The 18677-nt window shown below is 43.3% G+C and overlaps 3 protein-coding genes across 4 annotated transcripts in view; 2 read left to right on the forward strand and 1 right to left on the reverse strand.

The window, feature by feature from the left end:
- CASD1 (CAS1 domain containing 1) overlaps positions 1-2711 on the forward strand; it is a 141464-nt gene extending 138753 nt beyond the window's left edge. The window contains exon 23 of the transcript XR_006211204.1: positions 2434-2711. The gene's annotated coding sequence lies outside the window, so the exon portion shown is untranslated. The remainder of the gene's footprint in view (positions 1-2433) is intronic.
- Positions 1-7500, reverse strand: part of SGCE (sarcoglycan epsilon) — a 68149-nt gene extending 60649 nt beyond the window's left edge. Inside the window, exon 1 of one of the 2 annotated variants that reach the window (XR_006211207.1) lies at positions 7319-7500. Coding sequence is in view for 1 of the 2 variants with exons in the window: in XM_042966644.1 (XP_042822578.1) it covers positions 7319-7427 (109 nt within the window). In the remaining variant the exon portion in view is untranslated. The remainder of the gene's footprint in view (positions 1-7318) is intronic. The other variant, XM_042966644.1, reaches the window with a different exon arrangement.
- Positions 7501-7670: 170 nt separating this feature from the next.
- PEG10 (paternally expressed 10) lies at positions 7671-16723 on the forward strand. Its single transcript, NM_001291371.1, is given in 2 exon segments — positions 7671-7925; positions 14449-16723. A coding segment is annotated over 1 exon segment (1113 nt). The 5' UTR covers positions 7671-7925; positions 14449-14569; the 3' UTR covers positions 15683-16723.
- The last annotated feature ends 1954 nt before the right edge of the window (positions 16724-18677 follow it).

The following is an 18677-nucleotide window of genomic DNA, read 5'->3' on the forward strand; positions in this document are numbered from 1 at the left end:
TTTTTTTCTTTTCTCCTGCATTCCAAGGTAAAAGATCAACTTTACATCTATGACTATTGCTGAAGAAACCGGAAGCTAAAATATTTCACTTTAACTACTATAGGAAAATTAACTGCGATCTCTCCTTTCAAATTCACAATAACCCCAGATCTCCATAATAATCAGAGTGGTGACCAGATGAATGAGTGAAACACTGAAGAACGGGGAAGAATTTACACCAGAGCTGCCTAACTCCTAAGCATTTTTTAAATGAACAGCTTCATTTGTCAGAAAAGAAAGTCTTCCTTCCGAAGTCACAACAGATGCCCTGGCAATTCCCGGGGTACAGAATGCTGAGGATCTATTCTCAAAATCTGATTAGTCCAAGGCAATTAAGTAGAAAGTGAGACATGCCAAAGATGAGCTCTCTGTAAGCAATAAAGCACATTTAAACCGCTATTGCATACATATTGCATAATGATTCTCAGATGAAGATCAAAAGAAAAAAAAATTCTACCCAAGTGACTCTAGAAGAAAACAGCACTTTAGCTTTACCCACGTTATTTTTCTCCAGGAACATGACATTAATAATCATGCCAACAACTTAATGTGTTGAGACTACCTATTTATTTCCTGAGACAACTTGTTCAACTTCTAAAATTTAACTTTGAGGATTATTTACTTCCCCGGCACAGGAGCGATCACTGCATTCAAGGAATCGCAAATAGCCGCCCGTGGGTCAGGTGAACGAGCGTTGACAAGCCAGAAGCTCATCTCTGAGCATTTCTCTCTCAGAAATATGAGCTCAGCACAGGACCGCCTGTGGCATCTTCAACAACTGGGAAGTGAGCCATTACAAGTTGCCCTGTGCCTTATTACAATCCCACAAAAGTGCATGGCACTTTTATAAAAGATACAGAAAATAAGAACAAACTTGTTTAACATGAAAAATATACTTAACACAGTCAGTTAGAGTGACCATGGTTCTGACCTAACAACTGGAGTGAGAAAGTTCTGGGTATGGGGCTGGGGGTGTTGGGGAGAGACAGGAGTGAAAAAAGTAGGAAAAAGTTGGTTAAAAAAGATGACTGAAGGGTAGTTTCTTCTTTCTTTACATTGCTCATCACAGTCACCCTTAGTTTTCAAGGCTCTGGAGCATAAAAATAGTTTCCATGGAGTCAGATGTATTACAGGTTATCGTGCCTCAGAAGGGGGGGGGGTCCTGTGTGTATACTCTATAAATTAATTTTGAGCAATCAGGTTTTCAAAGTTAGATATGGTAATCAAAATAAACGATCAACAGGCAGATGGACAGGAAAGAAAAATCTGCCACAAGACATGTTGAGACACTGAGAGTGTGCTCCTGAGATGGTCAGAATCCAGGCTAACCTGAAATGGAGAGAAGTTAAAAGGCCACAGGGTAGGAAATTACTTTTGATTGAAAGGTTTTATTTTCAATTGAAAAGCTAAAAATTATAACTAAGTATTGCAAGGTCATATAAGAGGGGTGAAAACTGCGGAAGGGACAACTGCCCCCCATTTCCCCCAGGGTAAGAGGATCCAGCAGCCAAGGGCTTAGCTGTCCTGCACCAGCAGCCAATGGCGGTTGCTCCCCCTTAACCCTGGGCTCCCCATCATCCATGGCCACTCTGCCCGGGAAGCCAGCTCCCAGCCAGCAAGAAACACCAGGAAAGGAATAACTATAGGAAACAAGTTAAGGTCAGGACACTTTGCAGGGGGAAATAAAAAGGGCACAAATAAACAAACAAACAAACCCTTTAATTCTCTTCTCAGATATTCAAGTTCGAAATACAATGAAAGGGGAGGAAGGAATGTGTTAAACTGCCCTGTTTCAGCTACTTTCCAGTTGTAAGAGATCAACTTGCAACACAGAGGATTATTCTTTTCAGACAGTTTATCAGAAAAAAATAAAATGTTTCCATCACAAGTATCTCTGCTGCCCTACGCAAAAATGTTAGCATGGCCTTCAGATTAAATATTCACTGAAAGAAAGGTGAATAGTTCTGAGATTTTAAAAGAAGAGACCAAGTAAAGGTGTTAAGTTGATTCCCTGGCTGAGCTGCACTGTTAGAAAGGTCTGGAGTTGAAATCCAGCTCTACTTTTCATCCACTTCTAGTTCATCCACTAGATGCTAGTTCTGTTTCCCGAAACAAACAGAAAAGAGTTTATGTCTACTTTTAGTCTTCAAGCTAAACATTTCCAGACCCTTTGAGGATACCTCCTATGACAGGATTGCCAGACCCCTCATCATCCCCACGGACTGTTCTGGAAGTTGTCTAATTTGTCAACGTCTCTCTTTAAATGTGACAGCCAGAAATGGACGCAATACTACAGATGTGGTTAATTAGAGTGGGGTACTATTCGTTTTTGTGACATATGGACACTATACTATTATCAGAATCTAAATTTGATTTTTTTTTTCTCTTTTACAGAGACATCATGCTGCTGGTTCATATTAACCTTTTTCCTCAAAGATTGCCACCACATTAAGTCACCTTCTTCCTTATACACTGATGAATTATGATGCATTTACTGCTATTAAGTATCTTTTCACATAGCATCGCAGCCTATTTAAACCACATTAAACTCTAAATTCTTGTTATCTACTTGTAACAGTTCCCCCTTTTCAAGTCATTCCTGGATTTTAAAGCAAGCATCCTAGATCTTCATCAAAGTCATTCATAAAAATGCTGGAAAAACAAAAGACCCAGGGCAAAGGGTTAGATCTTTCTCCAGGGACCACTCTTGGACCCAAACCCAGTACCCCACACACCTGGAGGGTGCTAGTTCAGCCCGCCTCATGCCCACAAAGCAATCCCGCTAATCAACACACCATCTCACCCACAAGAGCATCTCAAGCCTTAACAAATGCTTTGCTGAAAGTAAGATTCACTTATGTTTCAAAACAACGTGTAAAAAACCTATACATATTAAAATTATAGTCTTTGAAAACTACATATGCACACAGAACAAAGACTAAAAGGAAAGGAGCCTCAATGGAAATGTCTGTTCGGGCGTCAGACTGTGGAGACTGTTTTTTATTCAATACTGTGTTTACTATAGTTACATTGTTTAAAAAATTGAAGACACCAGGAATTCTTCTTAGAGAGAATGTTGCTTGGAGGCAGTTCATGTAAAACAGCTTTAAGAGACTTGAGACTCTATCTGATCCTACCAACTTGAAAACCCCAATCAAAAAATATTCAGTTAAAAAGACTTGTTGATCCTTAGGAACACTAGCTTCTTTTTTTTTTTTTTTTTTTTTAATTTTGCTTTCCTGTTTTTGGCATAATATTTCTGGAAATCAGAGAGATAGCAAACCAGAGAACAGTATTCTAAAGTTTAGAAAAAGCCTGGATGGGGTATATACATATAAGAGTGTGTGTGTGTGTGTGTGTGTGTGTGTGTGTGTGTGTGAGAGAGAGAGAGAGAGAGAGAGAGAGAGAGACAGACAGAGACAGAGAGACAGAGAGTGAGTGACTCAGTCTGTTCATGTCTGTCTGTCTGTTATGTCTGTCTCTTTATCTATGCTGGAGAAGTTCAAAAGGATGAAAAGGAAAAAAAAAAAGTCACCATGTTTAATAGTTCTGTGAAGATTTGGACTAAAACAGAGCTCCAGCCCAAGAATCTCTAATGGACACATAAACTCGTATCATCTATTCACCTAGAGTCCTCTTTTACACTAAGCAGGAAACAAGATCAGCAGTAGGATTTGCACTTTGGTGTTTAGAGCTGAGGCAAGGGTAAGGTTTAAGAAAAGGAGTCAGTAAGAGTAAGTGTACAGTTATCAAAAAAGAAAAGAAATAAAGTGGCTAGTTATTTTGGAGAAAATATCCATAAATCCTGCCCTTATTGGAATCCCAAACAATCTGAATATTTGATGGAGAATTTTTTAACATGTCAGGGTTTCTTTACTGCCTCAGCATTTGTTTAGAGTATGGTTTTCTCAGTGGAAAACCAGCGTTATAAACTGAATACATGTTACCCTTATCTCTTTGGATGGTCTCTCACTAGGTTTCTCTGGTGCTGTCTCTTGCTATTTTTAATGTCTGAGAGCAAGACAAGTGAATATTCCACTTTGCTTAGAAATACAATTTGTCCATTGTCCTAGAAGCTAAGCTAAATACATCGGGTAAACCAACAGCTTTTAGATTTATGGAAAACCCTTATAATAAAGAGGTAAGATGAGCAAATACTAAGTCCAGTTGACAACTGAAAATTTTACTTTGCTTAGAAATAAATTTTGTCTACCACCCTAAAAGTGAAGCCAAAAGTATCTGGTAAATTAGCAGGTTCACAGATCTATAGCAAATTTTCATTTAAAATACATAAAATGTCCAACTAGAAAGTCTAATTATTTGACAAGTGAAAATTCCACTTTGTTTTGAAATACAATTTTCCCGCCACCCTAGAAATTAGGCTAAATACTTGAGGTAAGTCAACAGTTTCACAGATGGAAAATTGTCATAAAATAGGTTAAATGTCCAAAGAGAAGTCTAGCTAGTATTTGACAAGGGAAAATGCTACTTTGTTTTGAAATACAATTTTCCCATTGCACTAGAAGTTTAATACAGGTGGTCAATCAACAGCTTCATGGATCCACAGCAAATGCTCATCAAAATGAATTAAAATATCCAAATATAATGCCCAGTTATTATTTGATAAAATAAATATGCTCAGTAACACCTTTTTTTTTGCTTTACATGTAACTGTGTGCAAAATGGGTAAGAAATAGTCAACACTGAGAATATCTGAGAAAATCCAAAATTCACTTAGGAATAATAAATGTCAAAAAAGTGTTTTAAATTCTTGTCTATTAATTGGAGGGAGGCTAATGTTTTGTAAGATAACACAAATGTTATCTAAGGTATTTGTCAATGTTATATTTTTGTATTTATTTTTAATATTGTTTTGCTGTTTCAGATTTGAAAAGTCTTATCATAATTACTTATCAATGTTGTTTTTTTTGCTCAGAAAAGTATTTCTAAGCAAAATAAAAATTATTTAATATGAAGAGAAATAAAAAACACAAGGAAATACACCAAAATGATAACTATGCGTATGTTACAATAGTGAGATCAGAGGAAATTATCAGTTATCCAGTTTTAAATATTTATGTACTAACGTTGTTCATTTAAATTTTAATTAGAAAAAGCAATTAATATTATTTCCTTTAAAAAATCTCTGTAAATTTAATGTTGTTTAACAGTTAGGTCTCTTTGGAAAGAAAATAATGAAGGAAAATTAATTTGATCTGATTTTTAATTTTTAGGAATCATACATATGTAGCTCTATGAGAAATATATGTTATTTTGGTACATGTAAATGCATAAAGAAAGTCTGAAAAAGTAAACTACATAATGTGCATGGGGATTAGTTTAGGATGAAGAAGTTACAGGTGATCTTGATTTTCTTCTTGATTTTTTTCCCAGTTTTCTGGAGTTTTATTCTCCTGAATTTTGCACAGTGAATAAAAATTCAGTATGATAAAAAATAATACTAAAGATGTTTTTATACAAACAAATTCTGGTTAACATTTTGAAATAAAAAATGAAATTGGTTCAAAGTTATGCAAACTTTAAAAGTCTCGGGATAGATTTTTAAACTTTTATTTTCCCTACCATCTATCCTGGTTTTTAATCTCACTTTTTAGATAAAGAATATCTATCCGTTAACAAATAGGCAAACTAAATTTTCTAGATTGAAAAAAACATCTAAGGGGTTGACAGTTCGGCAGTCAGAATGGTACTCTGACAAACATAAGACATCCTAAAATTTTATCTTGCAGAAAAGGATGAACATCTTAAGATTAAAGGCACTTCTAAAAAGTATAATTGTGTTCACCCAACTTCCTAGAAAAACATCTTCCACTGTTGGAAATTTTCACTTCATTCATTCATAGATCTGATGGTCAACATTTTATTTCTGATAAAAAGTAAAATCCCAGTAATTGTGTTCCACTTTTGTTTATTCCTAGAAAAGCTAGCTTTAATTGCGATCCCTGACACCCTGTCACGTACAATGGGTCGAATTCTTATTTATCCTATATGTATAAATAATCTGTAGCAATGTTACTAAAATATACTCAATTTTAGCCTTTAAATACAAATGTGGTCATCCGCATTTCAGAAACCTCACTCAGCTGTAGACAATTGGCTTTCCATTTTAACTTAAACCTCTTTTTCTAAGATTATCAACAAATTGTCCTTTTTCTCAGACCCTGACACTTTGAGGCGCTTAAATGGAAATCCTCGTTATGGCTCTTTTTTTTTTTTTTTTTTTTAAGCATCCTTGTTCATCAGTATTTCAGAGGTTTGCAACTCATTGCAATTTTATCTAAAGTAAAATATGTATGTTTATATGCATAAATACACACAAACATTTGTGGCCGAATCTCAGCAACACGCTTGAAAGGATTAAACATGCGGTTACCGTGACTAAATGTATTCATTCACTCTACAAGACTTAGAAAAACGTAACGTTGCAGAGAGAGCTAGGTCTCTGTGTAAACCTTGTAATCACCACTAAAAGGCCATAGCTGGGAGCCTCCGAAGCCTCCAAGCACGCTGGAGGCATCCACAGCTGTTTTTAATTGTTTTTGCTTTTCAAAATAGTGCACTTGGTGGGGCAAACGCGGCTGTTTGCAGCGTCTCTGGCCCCCAGCCGGGGTTAACCCTGACCCGAACGCCCAGTTTAGCTCCCAGCATTTCACGATTCTGCTTCCCTGCTCCGTAAAATCTAAGAAAAACGAGATTTCCGCCGCCAAGAAATGCTTTTAGGAAGAAGGGGAATTAGGTGTTTCAAATGCACATTTTTGTGTTCCCTCCCGATCGGATTCAAGGAAAGAAAAAAAAGGATGTTTATGTGGAAGGGGATGCAGCTTGACACCCATTTCCTATGGCTTGTCTCCGGGCCGCAGAGCCCCATTCGTGTGGTAACGACCCCCAGAAAAATGGGCAACAACCCCCAAGTCTTTGCTTCAGGGATGGGGAGAGGTCCACCACCAGGGCTGGTAATTAGGGGTAGGGGGTGCGGTGGGAATGGAAATTGGAGACAGAATTTCTGCGCGCTCTGGGCAGGGAGGGGCCCGCGGGGGCGCGGAGAAAAAGAAAAGGCCAGGGGTCAAGGCTGAGAAGGGACTCACAGGGCCCAGGAATTGGGGTGCGGGGTGTTCTGGACAAGGGGTGTCGTGAGGATGCGGGTAGAAAGAGGGACTGGCGCCCAGAAAATGCCCCCAGGTATCCAAAACCCGGGCGGGGGATGGGGAGGCGGCGGCCTGTTGGCCCCAGGACCTCCCGTCGCGCGCGGGCCACTAACCTGTCAGCAAGAAGGTGCCAGTGGTCGCGGGGCTCATCCTGCGTGTCCCCCGACCCTGTCCCGTCCAAGCACAAGGGTCTCCCAGCTCCCACCACCGGGACAATTGCATTCTTGGCCTGACTAGGCCGGCCGTCCTCGATTCTCCCCTCCCCTCCCTTTCTTCTTTCCTCCCAGCTTGGCCAGTTCAGCATCAGCATCCTGCACCCCCTCCTTAATCCCGTACTCCCCCTAGCGGCGGGCCAGTGTAGCGTGGCCATCGCCCCCACCCCCATCCCCCAATCCCCCCCCAACCCCCGCCCCCGCTCCCCTCCGCCCCCCTAACCCGCGGAGCACGCTGGGATTTGGCGCCCCCCTCCTCTGTTCAGCCTATATAAGGCTCCCGGTCGGCGCTCCCGGTACACGCGCTTCAACTTCGGTTGGTGTGTGTCGAAGAAACCTGACTACGACCTGGGGAGAACAGCGAAGAGGGTCCACCGAGCCTTGCGAAAGGTCCGCTGAGCGGGCTCGCGTCCGGGGCCACTCCGGGCTGCGGAGCACCCAGCGGAACCCACGCCTGGCACAGGTGTGGGACCCCGTCCTCCTGTCTTCGCAGAGGAGTCCTCGCGTGGTGAGTATGCGGTGAGGATGTTTCTTTTTTTAAGATCACATTCATTCCCTGTCCTTTTCGGGAGCTGCGGGAGATAGAGTAGTGCCCCTAAGTGTCTCCACGAAAATCTTGTCACGCCTTCACTGGCTGTACCCCAAAACAGAGTGGAGAGAGAAACCAAGCCTTCAGGGCTTTGATTTCCAGGACCCAAGTCCAGATAAGAGCTGTAGACAGACATGAGCTGCGGACAGACATGAGCTGCAGACGGATAAGAGCTACAGACCAATTTGCAATTTGTTCTTCAAATGCGCTACATAGTGATAGGCGCTACAAACTAATTGGCGCTTCAATGCGCTATAAACTGATAAGCGCTTCAAATGCACTGTAGACTGGCGCTTCAAATGCGCTACTAGCTGATGGGTGCTTCAATGCGCTACAAACTGATAAGCGCGTCAGATGCGCTATAGATGGATGGACGCTTCAATGCGCTTACAAACCATTATGGACTGCAGCAATATATGAGCTACAGACTGATGATTGATTTGCGCTTTAAATGCGCTACAAAATCTGAGCTGCAGAAGATTAGCGCTACAAAAATGATACCATTAGCACTACAACAGCGCTTCATTGTGTTACAAGGCACAGGAACTGCAGAGGTACATGAGCTGCAGAGAATTTACACCTAAAATGCACTACAAAGTAATAACAGCTGCAGAGATATACAAGCTGCACTGTTTTATGCTATAAAGAAACCTGCTATAAAGGGACAAGAGCTGTAGAGTAAGATTACTCCGTCTTCTTAGAGGGGGACCCCACCCTTTGTCTCTAACACACCTTTTGGAATGGCTCCCACTATGTTTTTCTGCAGGACGGTTGTCTGCATGATGGTGCTGTTACACAAAATGGAGCCCCGGGCAAAAATTAGTGTTTAACATTCTGCCCACACCATTCCTGCTATAGCAGTGGAGTGGAGGGGCGCTGACTTGAGTGTAAAAGGGAATCTTTTGGTGGTGGCAGAGCGAGCTGCCTTGCCTAGTTGCGCTTGATTGAAGTGGCAGTGTAGTTGTAGTGGTGGCGCGAATGGGCGTCCAGCAACAGTTTGTGGAAACTGTTGGTTTGCTTAGTATGGGCGGGGGGGGGGGGGGGTTGGATCTGGGGATGATTGCTCTTGTTGCATGAAATGAATCTGGCTGTTGGAGGCTGGTGGGAGGGGTTTTGGGAGGGGGGGGATCGTGGGAGAGGCAAACAGCCAGTCTCAGACCTGCCCCGCCCATTCTAGCGCGCCTTCTCTGCAGTATCTGCTCAGAGCGGGCTTAGCGCCTCCCAGCGCCTACTCAGCGCGCGCCTCCTCTGCAGCGCGCCTTCCTAGAGCGCGCCTTCTAGACCATTTCTCCCCAACCCCGCCCCTCCCTAGCCCCCTCCTCTGGGTGTCTCCCCCCAGACCCCGCCTCTCCTTGAGCCCGCCTCCTCTGAGGCCTGTCCCCCAGGCCCCGCCTCCCCGTGAGCCCGCCTCCTTTGAGGCCTCTTCCCCAGGCCCCGCCTCTCCCTGAGCCCTCCCCTGAGGCCACACCCCCAGGCCCCGCCTCTCCCTGAGCCCTTCTCCTCTGAGGTGGCTCCCCCAGACCCCACCTCCCCCTGTGAGCCCACCTCCTCTGAGGTGGCACCCCACTGAAACCTCCCTCCCTAGGCCCGCCTCCTCTGAGGTGGCTTGCTCAAACCCCGCCTCTCCAAAGCTTGGCCCCTCCCTGAGCCAGCCTCTTCTGAGTTGGCCTACGGCCCCGCCTCCCCGGAACCCGCCTGCGCCTGCGCAGTGTGAGCCCCCAGCCCCTCCCATCAGGCCCACCTCCTCTGCGCCTGCGCACTGCCTTCTCTGCCTGAGCCTGGCTGCACAGCCCCTCCCTTCTGCGGTTGCTGTGGCGCCGGTTTTGCTTTTTATCCAGCAGTGTCTAATAAATATAAGAACAATAAGCAAGAACAATTAGCAACAATGATAATTATACCTGGAATTTACAAGCACTTTTTACAAGTGCTTTGCATATATTAAATAACATAATCCACAATTTAAACTTGACAGTGGGTTATGAAAGGTGCTTCTGAGCATACATGGCTGGTGCCTCTAAGGGCAATCCAGCTAAATATTTTTACTATAAATGAGAAATAAGTTGTTTTAAATACTTTTAAGGTTTTTTTTTGAGACACTAATGGGCATTTATGGTGGCTTACTGGAATAGGATTCTTTGGTGGATACAAAATAAGGAACAATGTGAACTGTGTTTCCTAGGAGTTTAGTGGCTTATTGGCATTGTTGGCCTTGGAGCAAGGATGAGGTGTTTATGTGTATGCCTGTGAAGCTAGGTTTTTTTTTTCTTGGAACTCTAGGGTATTAGCCCTGGCTAACTTGCTTGCATATTTATTAATTGTGCCTGGCACATGGTAGGCATTCATTAAATATGTGTTAAATGACCAGAGTAAATTGGTTTATTCAGTGCCTTCTTTGGTGTCTGCAGGTGTTTTCTGCTTTTTTTTTCTGTGGTGCTTTGCTGTGCTGGATTGTCCAAGGCATTGCTAGCCTTATTTCTCACACTTAATAGGATCTTTAAAAAAAAAAGCGTGTATGTATGTATACGTATATATATATATATATATATATATATATATATATATACTTTAAACTCCAATAATGCAAGCTGTAATTATAATTAAAAAAAACTATTTTAATTTAAAATATTCAGAAGAATTACCTTTTTTAAAATAAAAAGCAAAAACTAATTATTTAAATATTTAAATTTGGGGTGAGTGGATTACTTACTGGTGGTACATAATTTTCATTTAAAATTTGTATAATGTAAAAACATTTTGAACATAGTTGAACATTTTAGCTGGCATTGCTAAACTTTTTTATTAAACCAATTTATGCCTTACTTTTAGTCATATGTACCATGTTTATGTTTCTAACTAAATGAAGAAATTTTAAAACCTCATTTATCTTGATACTTTTATACATACTTATAATTACAGCTTTCAGTAAGTCCCCATGCCCACCTTGCTACCCTGACCCTCCCCCCCCCACTCCTCTTAGGAAATTCTGTGTCTGCATTTTTTTAAAGTTCAAAACAATGGTCAAAATGTGCATATTAATATAATTTGCATTTCACAAATAGTACACAGAGTACTAAAAAAGAAATTGGGACTTTTGAAAATGTAAAGCAATTAAGAGTTGCTTAATGAAGTGTCATTTCCTAATGAGATGTTTAATGTGTGACAGTTTTGGACCACTATTACTCTTTGATATGTTTGGGGAACGGAAGTTTTTAGAAGTCATCCTGAATAGTCAGAGATGAATTAAATGTATTTAATTCCTATATAGACTAGCAATGAATTCTTTTTCATATGTAAAGGTGACATCTGTCCCATGTGGCTCGGCTCTATGCTATGTATCCTTTCAGGTTTTCCTAAAACCTGACTGCTCCTCCCCAGTACAGCCCCTCATAAGGGGGGTTTAAAGAGCCATAGTTCTGTAATTCAAATCAAGTCATAATGCTCCTGTTTCTATGTTAACTGGTGCTCTAGTTACTGTTTAAATATTTTAAAACTTTATTTACACAAATGTTAACCTGCCTGCCCACTATACTATCACTTTTAAAGTTGAAACCGCTCTTCTCTGGACAGTCATCTCCTTTAGGATTTAGAACCCCACCCCAATCGCTTCTCAGCCTTTTGGCTAAGATCAAGTGTAGAACCCCACCCCAAAATTTAAAACCCCAGAGGTGGGCACCTGAAACCTGATCTTGGTAAAGGTCAGGGGTCTCAAACTGGTGACCTTGCAGGCCAAATAAGACCCTTAATTTGTTTGACCAGCACTGGAATACAATTTTTTTTAAAGAATTGAATGTCTTTGGGGAGGGGGGGCATGCGTCCCCAAATTACAGTCACAGCCTCCTCCTTACTGTCTTAACTTCAGGTCCTTTTCACTTTTATGGTACCTTCCTGTCTACTAAAAGCATTTGAATTTTAAACGCTTATTATTGATCTTCTGATTCCCCAAACAATACAATGATTGCTGATTTCTGAACATGTTGTTATATCTGTCCTATTATTGTATTTTGCAGATATTAAAACCCATCAGATCTGGGCCTCAATAAAACTCATCTCAGTGACTGTGATTGACATGTAGGTTGTTAACCTTCCTGACCTGGGTCAGGCAGCGCCAGGCCATGCTCTGAATGCCTTTCCAGAATTTTGAAAGTATTGTCTGGATGACAGAAGTGGCACCCGAGTCACCTGACTTGTGCTTATTAGTTGTTGTTTAATGGGACATTAAAACTCTTAATTTTGTAAATAAAAAGCCCACTATTTTGTAACCTTATATTCTGAGTGTCACCAATACAGTTATCTCCAAGGAGTTGGAAATGAAACAGTGTCACAGGTTATGATGTATTGCATCTTCTAGTTTTTCTGCATTTTTAGACTATTTAGAATATTTAATCTTAAATGTCAATTAAAACTATTAAAATGGCACAGTAATTCTGTCCCTTAAAGATTCTGCTTGGGGGCTTGGAGGGAGATTCTGCTTGCTGTATAGCCACTCCTTGGAGTAGGGAGGGGGAGGGGAGGGGAGGGGCCTAAAGGATTATGAGGGGTCTTAAGGAAGAGGAAGGAAAGGGTATTTCTCTACACCCAGGGTCAAGGCTGAAGTGTACAGCCATCATTTTTGATTATCACGTTGTTTTTTTTTCTTATGCCCTATTGATTGAAATGTTAGCTATTTTTCACCTAACTTCTTTGAATAACACATGTTTATCTTTGTGGGTTGTAAATAATATAATTAATTTAGTGTCCATTTTGCCTTGATGAGTCAGAGAGGAAAAGGTGGCCAAGACTGCCAAGTTAAAATTGTAGTGAATAGGCAGTCTGCCTGCTTTGTATATTATATTTTTAAACTTTTGAGCACTTTTCTAAAGTTTTCCAAATATGAGAATTTAATGCTCATTGTAAAGTTATTAAAAAAATTACTCTAAATGCACTTAGCCATATTTTTAGGAAGTACATAGGCACTGTTGGATCATTTATTTTAGGTGTGATTTATTGTCCCCATACCCATAATTAGGAACCTTTAATCCCCCAACCCCCCCATGCGCCATATATCCACTCACCACCTAGGAGTGCAGCCCTATCCTGCTCTAAATTACAAACTTTTTGTTTGGTGGGACTGTGCTGACAAATTTTGTTTAAAAACAAGAAATTGCAAACTGGTGACCTGGAAGTCAAATGAGGTCCTGGATTTGTTCAACCTACGGTGTATACAAAAATAATTTAAAAATTTAGGTGGAAAATGTATGCCTAGGTTGCTATAGTTGCAGCCCCTCCCTATTTTAATCTTAGCCTCTTTACACAGAATGTTACATTTCTATTTTCTTATTGATGAATAACTATCAATAACTTATTAATAACTTTAATAACTATTAATAATGTAATAACTAACAGTTATTAAATATTCACCCTGTGCCTTACCTGCATTGTTTAATTAAATCTATACTGTAAGTTTTTGAGTGTCCAATTTGATAGCTCAGCTCCTCCTAAGAGGCATCAATTAATATTTGCTGATTGATCGTATAATAAGGAGGGAAACTGATATACACATGTTGCTGCTCAGTGCCACTTCTGTCCCACAGGGAATTCTCTTTGGGAAGTCAAATTGTGGTCAGAAAAGTAATTTAGATAATCTTGTGGGTTTTGTGGCAGTTGTTGTTGTTTGTTTTGATAATCATTTACCTTCTGCATGGAGGTAGACCACATGACAGTTGGCCAAAGTGCCCCCTTCCCCCAGAGTTGATGAATATAGGCATTGTGATTTTAAGCCCCCACCTTTTTTTTTTTTTTTTTTTTTTTGGTTCCCTATTAGCTGGAATATTAGCTGTGTTTCAGGTAACTTGTCTAATAACAGTTAATCATTTTGGCTTTACTTTGTGGTTTTATTCTGACTGGGTCTTTGACTTGAGAGGTTTTTGCTGTGCTCTCTTGATACAGAGTTGTTTGTTTACAATGTCTCAGTGTTCTTTTCTAGTCGGTGAAGGGAAGCTTGCTGTTGATATAGTTATGTGTTGTTGAGTCATAATGAACAGGTGACATTTGAGGAGGAAAAGGTCATTTGGATTTTTAAAAAATGGGGTGCTTTTTGTTATGCTTTGTTTAATTGATTAATTTCTTTCTCCCCTTTTCAAGGTTTGCATTTCTTTATTAATTACTGATGTAAACAAGTAGGGCAAAGAGATACTTTAAATACTCATGTATTTAAAGTATTTTTGGTGGATACTTTAAATACTCATGTATTTAAAGTATTTTTGGTGGATACTTTAAATACTCATGTATTTAAAGTATTTTGGTGCATACTTTAAATACTCATGTATTTAAAGTATTTTGGTGCATACTTTAAGTACTCATGTATTTAAAGTATTTTGGTGGACACTCTAAATGCTAAATTCTTTTTTGTAATGTGTTGCTTTGAATGTACATGTTAAATTTATGCTTTTGTCTTCCTTTACAGAAACAAAAAGCTTTTGAAAACAAAAAGAAGAAAGGGTGGAAGAGGAGGCCAGGACCCAGGCCTCCATCCCCACAGGAGCGAAGCTGCACCTGGGAGGTCCCCTCCCACTCCAACTCTCACCCTGGGGCCCGACTGCCCACCTCCTCCTCCTCCTCCTCCCCCCAACGGCCCTTCCTCCTCCTCTTCCTCCTGCTCCTCCTCCTCTTCTTCTTCTTCCTCCTCGCGCAGCGGCCAAAGAGGCCAGTACATCCCCAACCTGGCCGAACGAAGGCGGGACGATCTCTCTGAAGAGATCAACAACCTCAGAGAGAAGGTCATGAAGCAGTCAGAGGAGAACAACAACCTGCAGAACCAGGTGCAGAAACTCACGGAGGAGAACACCTCCCTCCGTGAGCAAGTGGAGCCCGCCCCTCAGGATGAGGAGGATGACCTCGAGCTCCGAGGTGCTGCGGCGGCCGCTGCCCCGCCCACTCCCATAGAGGAAGAGTGCCCAGATGACCTTCCCGAGAAGTTTGACGGCAACCCAGACATGCTGGTTCCTTTCATGGCCCAGTGCCAGCTCTTCATGGAAAAGAGCACCCGAGATTTCTCAGTCGATCGCGTCCGCGTCTGCTTCGTGACCAGCATGATGACCGGCCGTGCCGCCCGCTGGGCCTCCGCGAAGCTGGAGCGATCCCACTACCTGATGCACAACTACCCAGCCTTCATGACCGAGATGAAGCACGTCTTTGAAGACCCTCAGAGGCGGGAGGCTGCCAAACGCAAGATCAGACGTCTGCGCCAAGGCATGGGGTCAGTCATCGACTATTCCAACGCCTTCCAGATGATTGCCCAGGACCTGGATTGGAATGAGCCCGCCCTGATTGACCAGTACCACGAGGGCCTCAGCGACCACATCCAGGCGGAGCTGTCGCGCCTTGAAGTGGCCAAGTCGCTGTCCGCACTGATAGGCCAGTGCATCCACATCGAGAGGAGGCTGGCCAGAGCAGCCGCGGCGCGCAAGCCTCGCTCCCCGCCGCGCGCGCTCGTTCTGCCGCACATCACCAGCCACCACCAGGTAGATCCCACCGAGCCTGTGGGAGGTGCCCGCATGCGCCTGACCCAGGAAGAAAAGGAACGACGCAGAAAGCTGAACCTTTGCCTCTACTGTGGGAATGGAGGTCACTACGCCGACAACTGTCCTGCCAAGGCCTCAAAGGCTTCGCCGGCGGGAAACTCCCCGGCCCCGCTGTAGAGGGACCTTCAGCGACCGGGCCAGAATTAATAAGGTCCCCACAAGATGATGCTTCATCTCCACACTTGCAAGTGATGCTCCAGATTCATCTCCCGGGCAGACACACCCTGTTCGTCCGAGCCATGATCGATTCTGGTGCTTCTGGCAACTTCATCGATCACGAGTACGTTGCCCAAAATGGGATTCCTCTGAGAGTCAAGGACTGGCCGATACTTGTGGAAGCAATTGACGGACGTCCCATAGCATCGGGCCCCGTTGTCCACGAAACACATGACCTGATCGTTGACCTGGGAGATCACCGCGAGGTGCTGTCATTCGACGTGACTCAGTCTCCGTTCTTCCCCGTTGTCCTCGGGGTGCGCTGGCTGAGCACACACGACCCCAACATCACATGGAGCACCCGATCTATCGTCTTTGATTCTGAATATTGCCGATACCACTGCCGGATGTACTCTCCGATACCACCGTCGCTCCCCCCACCAGCGCAGCCGTCCTTCTACTACCCGGTGGATGGATACAGAGTTTACCAACCAGTGAGGTACTACTACGTCCAGAACGTGTACACTCCGGTGGATGAAAACGTCTACCCAGATCACCGTCTGGTTGACCCGACCATAGAGATGATCCCTGGAGCACACAGTATCCCCAGCGGACACGTGTACTCACTGTCCGAGCCTGAAATGGCAGCTCTGCGAGATTTCGTGGCCAGAAACGTGAAAGATGGGCTGATCACCCCAACGATCGCCCCCAACGGAGCCCAAGTTCTCCAGGTGAAAAGGGGGTGGAAACTGCAAGTTTCCTACGACTGCCGAGCTCCCAACAACTTCACCATCCAGAATCAGTATCCTCGACTCTCTATTCCAAATTTGGATGACCAGGCTCACCTGGCGACGTATACTGAATACGTACCTCAGATACCTGGATACCAAACGTACCCCACCTATGCCACGTACCCGACCTACCCGGTAGGATTCGCCTGGTACCCAGTGGGGCGAGACGGACACGGGCGATCACTCTATGTCCCCGTGATGATCACCTGGAATCCGCATTGGTACCGCCAGCCTCCGGTACCCCAGTATCCGCCGCCGCAGCCGCCGCCGCCGCCGCCGCCTCCGCCGCCGCCGCCGTCTTACAGCACCATGTAAGCACTTGTCGTGTCCTTCGAGATCTCTGCCCTCACATTTACTCCTGTTCAGCTTCTCAACCAATGACTGTGTGCCAAATTGGGCTACTGCATCTTCAGGCCAAACCTGAGGCACGGTCCTCTCTGAAACGGCTACGGAAAGGTCAGGGCCACCCTGGACGGGCACATGTCCTGAAAAGCACCAAAAGAGCGACAGAGCATTTACCAACAAATTCTCTCTCGGTTTTCCACCGTAACTGCCAACATTAACGAAAATTCGTTGAAATCTCTGTCACCATCTGAATTAATAGGCTGCCAGATTCCACCTTTAACATTTACAGAGAAGCTGATACAAACACAGGAAATGCTGATTTCTCTATGGAGGGGGAGATACAGAGGAGGAGGAGGAGGACATGACTTTTCTTGCAGTTTCGGTACCCTCTTTACATCATTGGAGGACCGACGCCTTATTAAGGAAGCCAGAATTGTTGGTGCAGTGTAAAACGGCTTCCGTGATCTTTTTGCTGCACCCTTAGAAACTTCACCATCTTCAGACTCCACATTCATGGTTCCGTTAATTCTCAAGGAGCAGCAACTAGACTGGTTCTCCCAGGAGCAGGCAAACCCCCTGCAACAGCAACACCTCAGGCCTCAGAAGGAAGTGCTCTCTCAGAAGGGATTCTGGCATGTTTAGAGTGTGCCTTCACACCCTGGTGCAAACCACATGTACCCAAGAACTCTGGCTTTCTCACAACACCTTACCATCATCATGCCAGTAATGGCTTCCATGAAGTGTTAAACCCGGTAATTAGAGACTGTTGGTGATTACGTTTTGGTCATGCACGAGGGTTAATGAGTAGCAGCAAATCAAAAGGATTCCTAACCCATACCCACCTCTTAAGAGACTGAGTTAATGCTACCAACTTGTCCATCAGAAGAAATTTCACGGGTGTTGTTAACGGGCTGGAAGAGCCTCATCTGAAGTCTTGGAAGCATCTCTCCATGTGTCTGCCTCCATTTGCATCTGGGCATTTCATCAGCAGTCCCCTCACTAGACTATAGCATTAGGATGCTTAGAGAGGGGACACGAATTTAGCACCCAGACCCACACTCCTATGCCTGCGAGGGATATCTTTGAAGAAGAGGGATTGAGGCACTGGACATGGCCTTGAAGATACGGACTTCTTTTGTGAGCTTTAAATCCAGAGAGTGACCTGATGGGTAACCACTTTAAAAGAATCAAGAGTTCACACAACGGAAAGCGGTCCCCTCTAGGGGATGGAGAGGATAATAAGCTGCCAATGAATGAAAGGCCTCGAAGCAACTCAAATGACTCAAAGCAACGGACAACACAAGTGTTGTCTTCAGTCTGGTGATGACGTCTAGTCTCCTGGATGCTTTGTGCTAACCTGGGACTGCCTGACTTCTTTAGCCTGGTCTATTGCTACTACCTTGAACTGTTTGTCTAACCTTTCTCTTTCTGTTTGATTCTTTACTACTGCCATTAACCCTGCTGCAGGATTCGTGTCATCTTTCCTGCCTGGTTGCTGAGACTCCATTTTGCTGCCATGCACGGAGGAGAAAGAGGCAGGCTTCAAGGGGCATGTGTTTCAATACACAACGTCCAATTGCCAAAACACAGTTTGAGCAGTAGGCCGTGTGGTACATATTTCCAATTGCTTATCATGAAGAGGAGTCCAACGGTGAAGTTTCATTTTTCATCCACATCATCTTTCATACATTCATTATCGTCCCCCCCCCCATTCTTGCATGTTTAAATACTTAAAAGTTTTAGCTGTAGATTAGTGGTGTCTTTTAACAGTGTTTTAAAGTGGTGACTGCTTTCAGACGTTATTTCCATTGAATTACAAA

The sequence above is a fragment of the Panthera tigris genome, chromosome A2 (genome assembly GCF_018350195.1).
Source record: "Panthera tigris isolate Pti1 chromosome A2, P.tigris_Pti1_mat1.1, whole genome shotgun sequence".
NCBI lineage: Eukaryota > Metazoa > Chordata > Mammalia > Carnivora > Felidae > Panthera > Panthera tigris.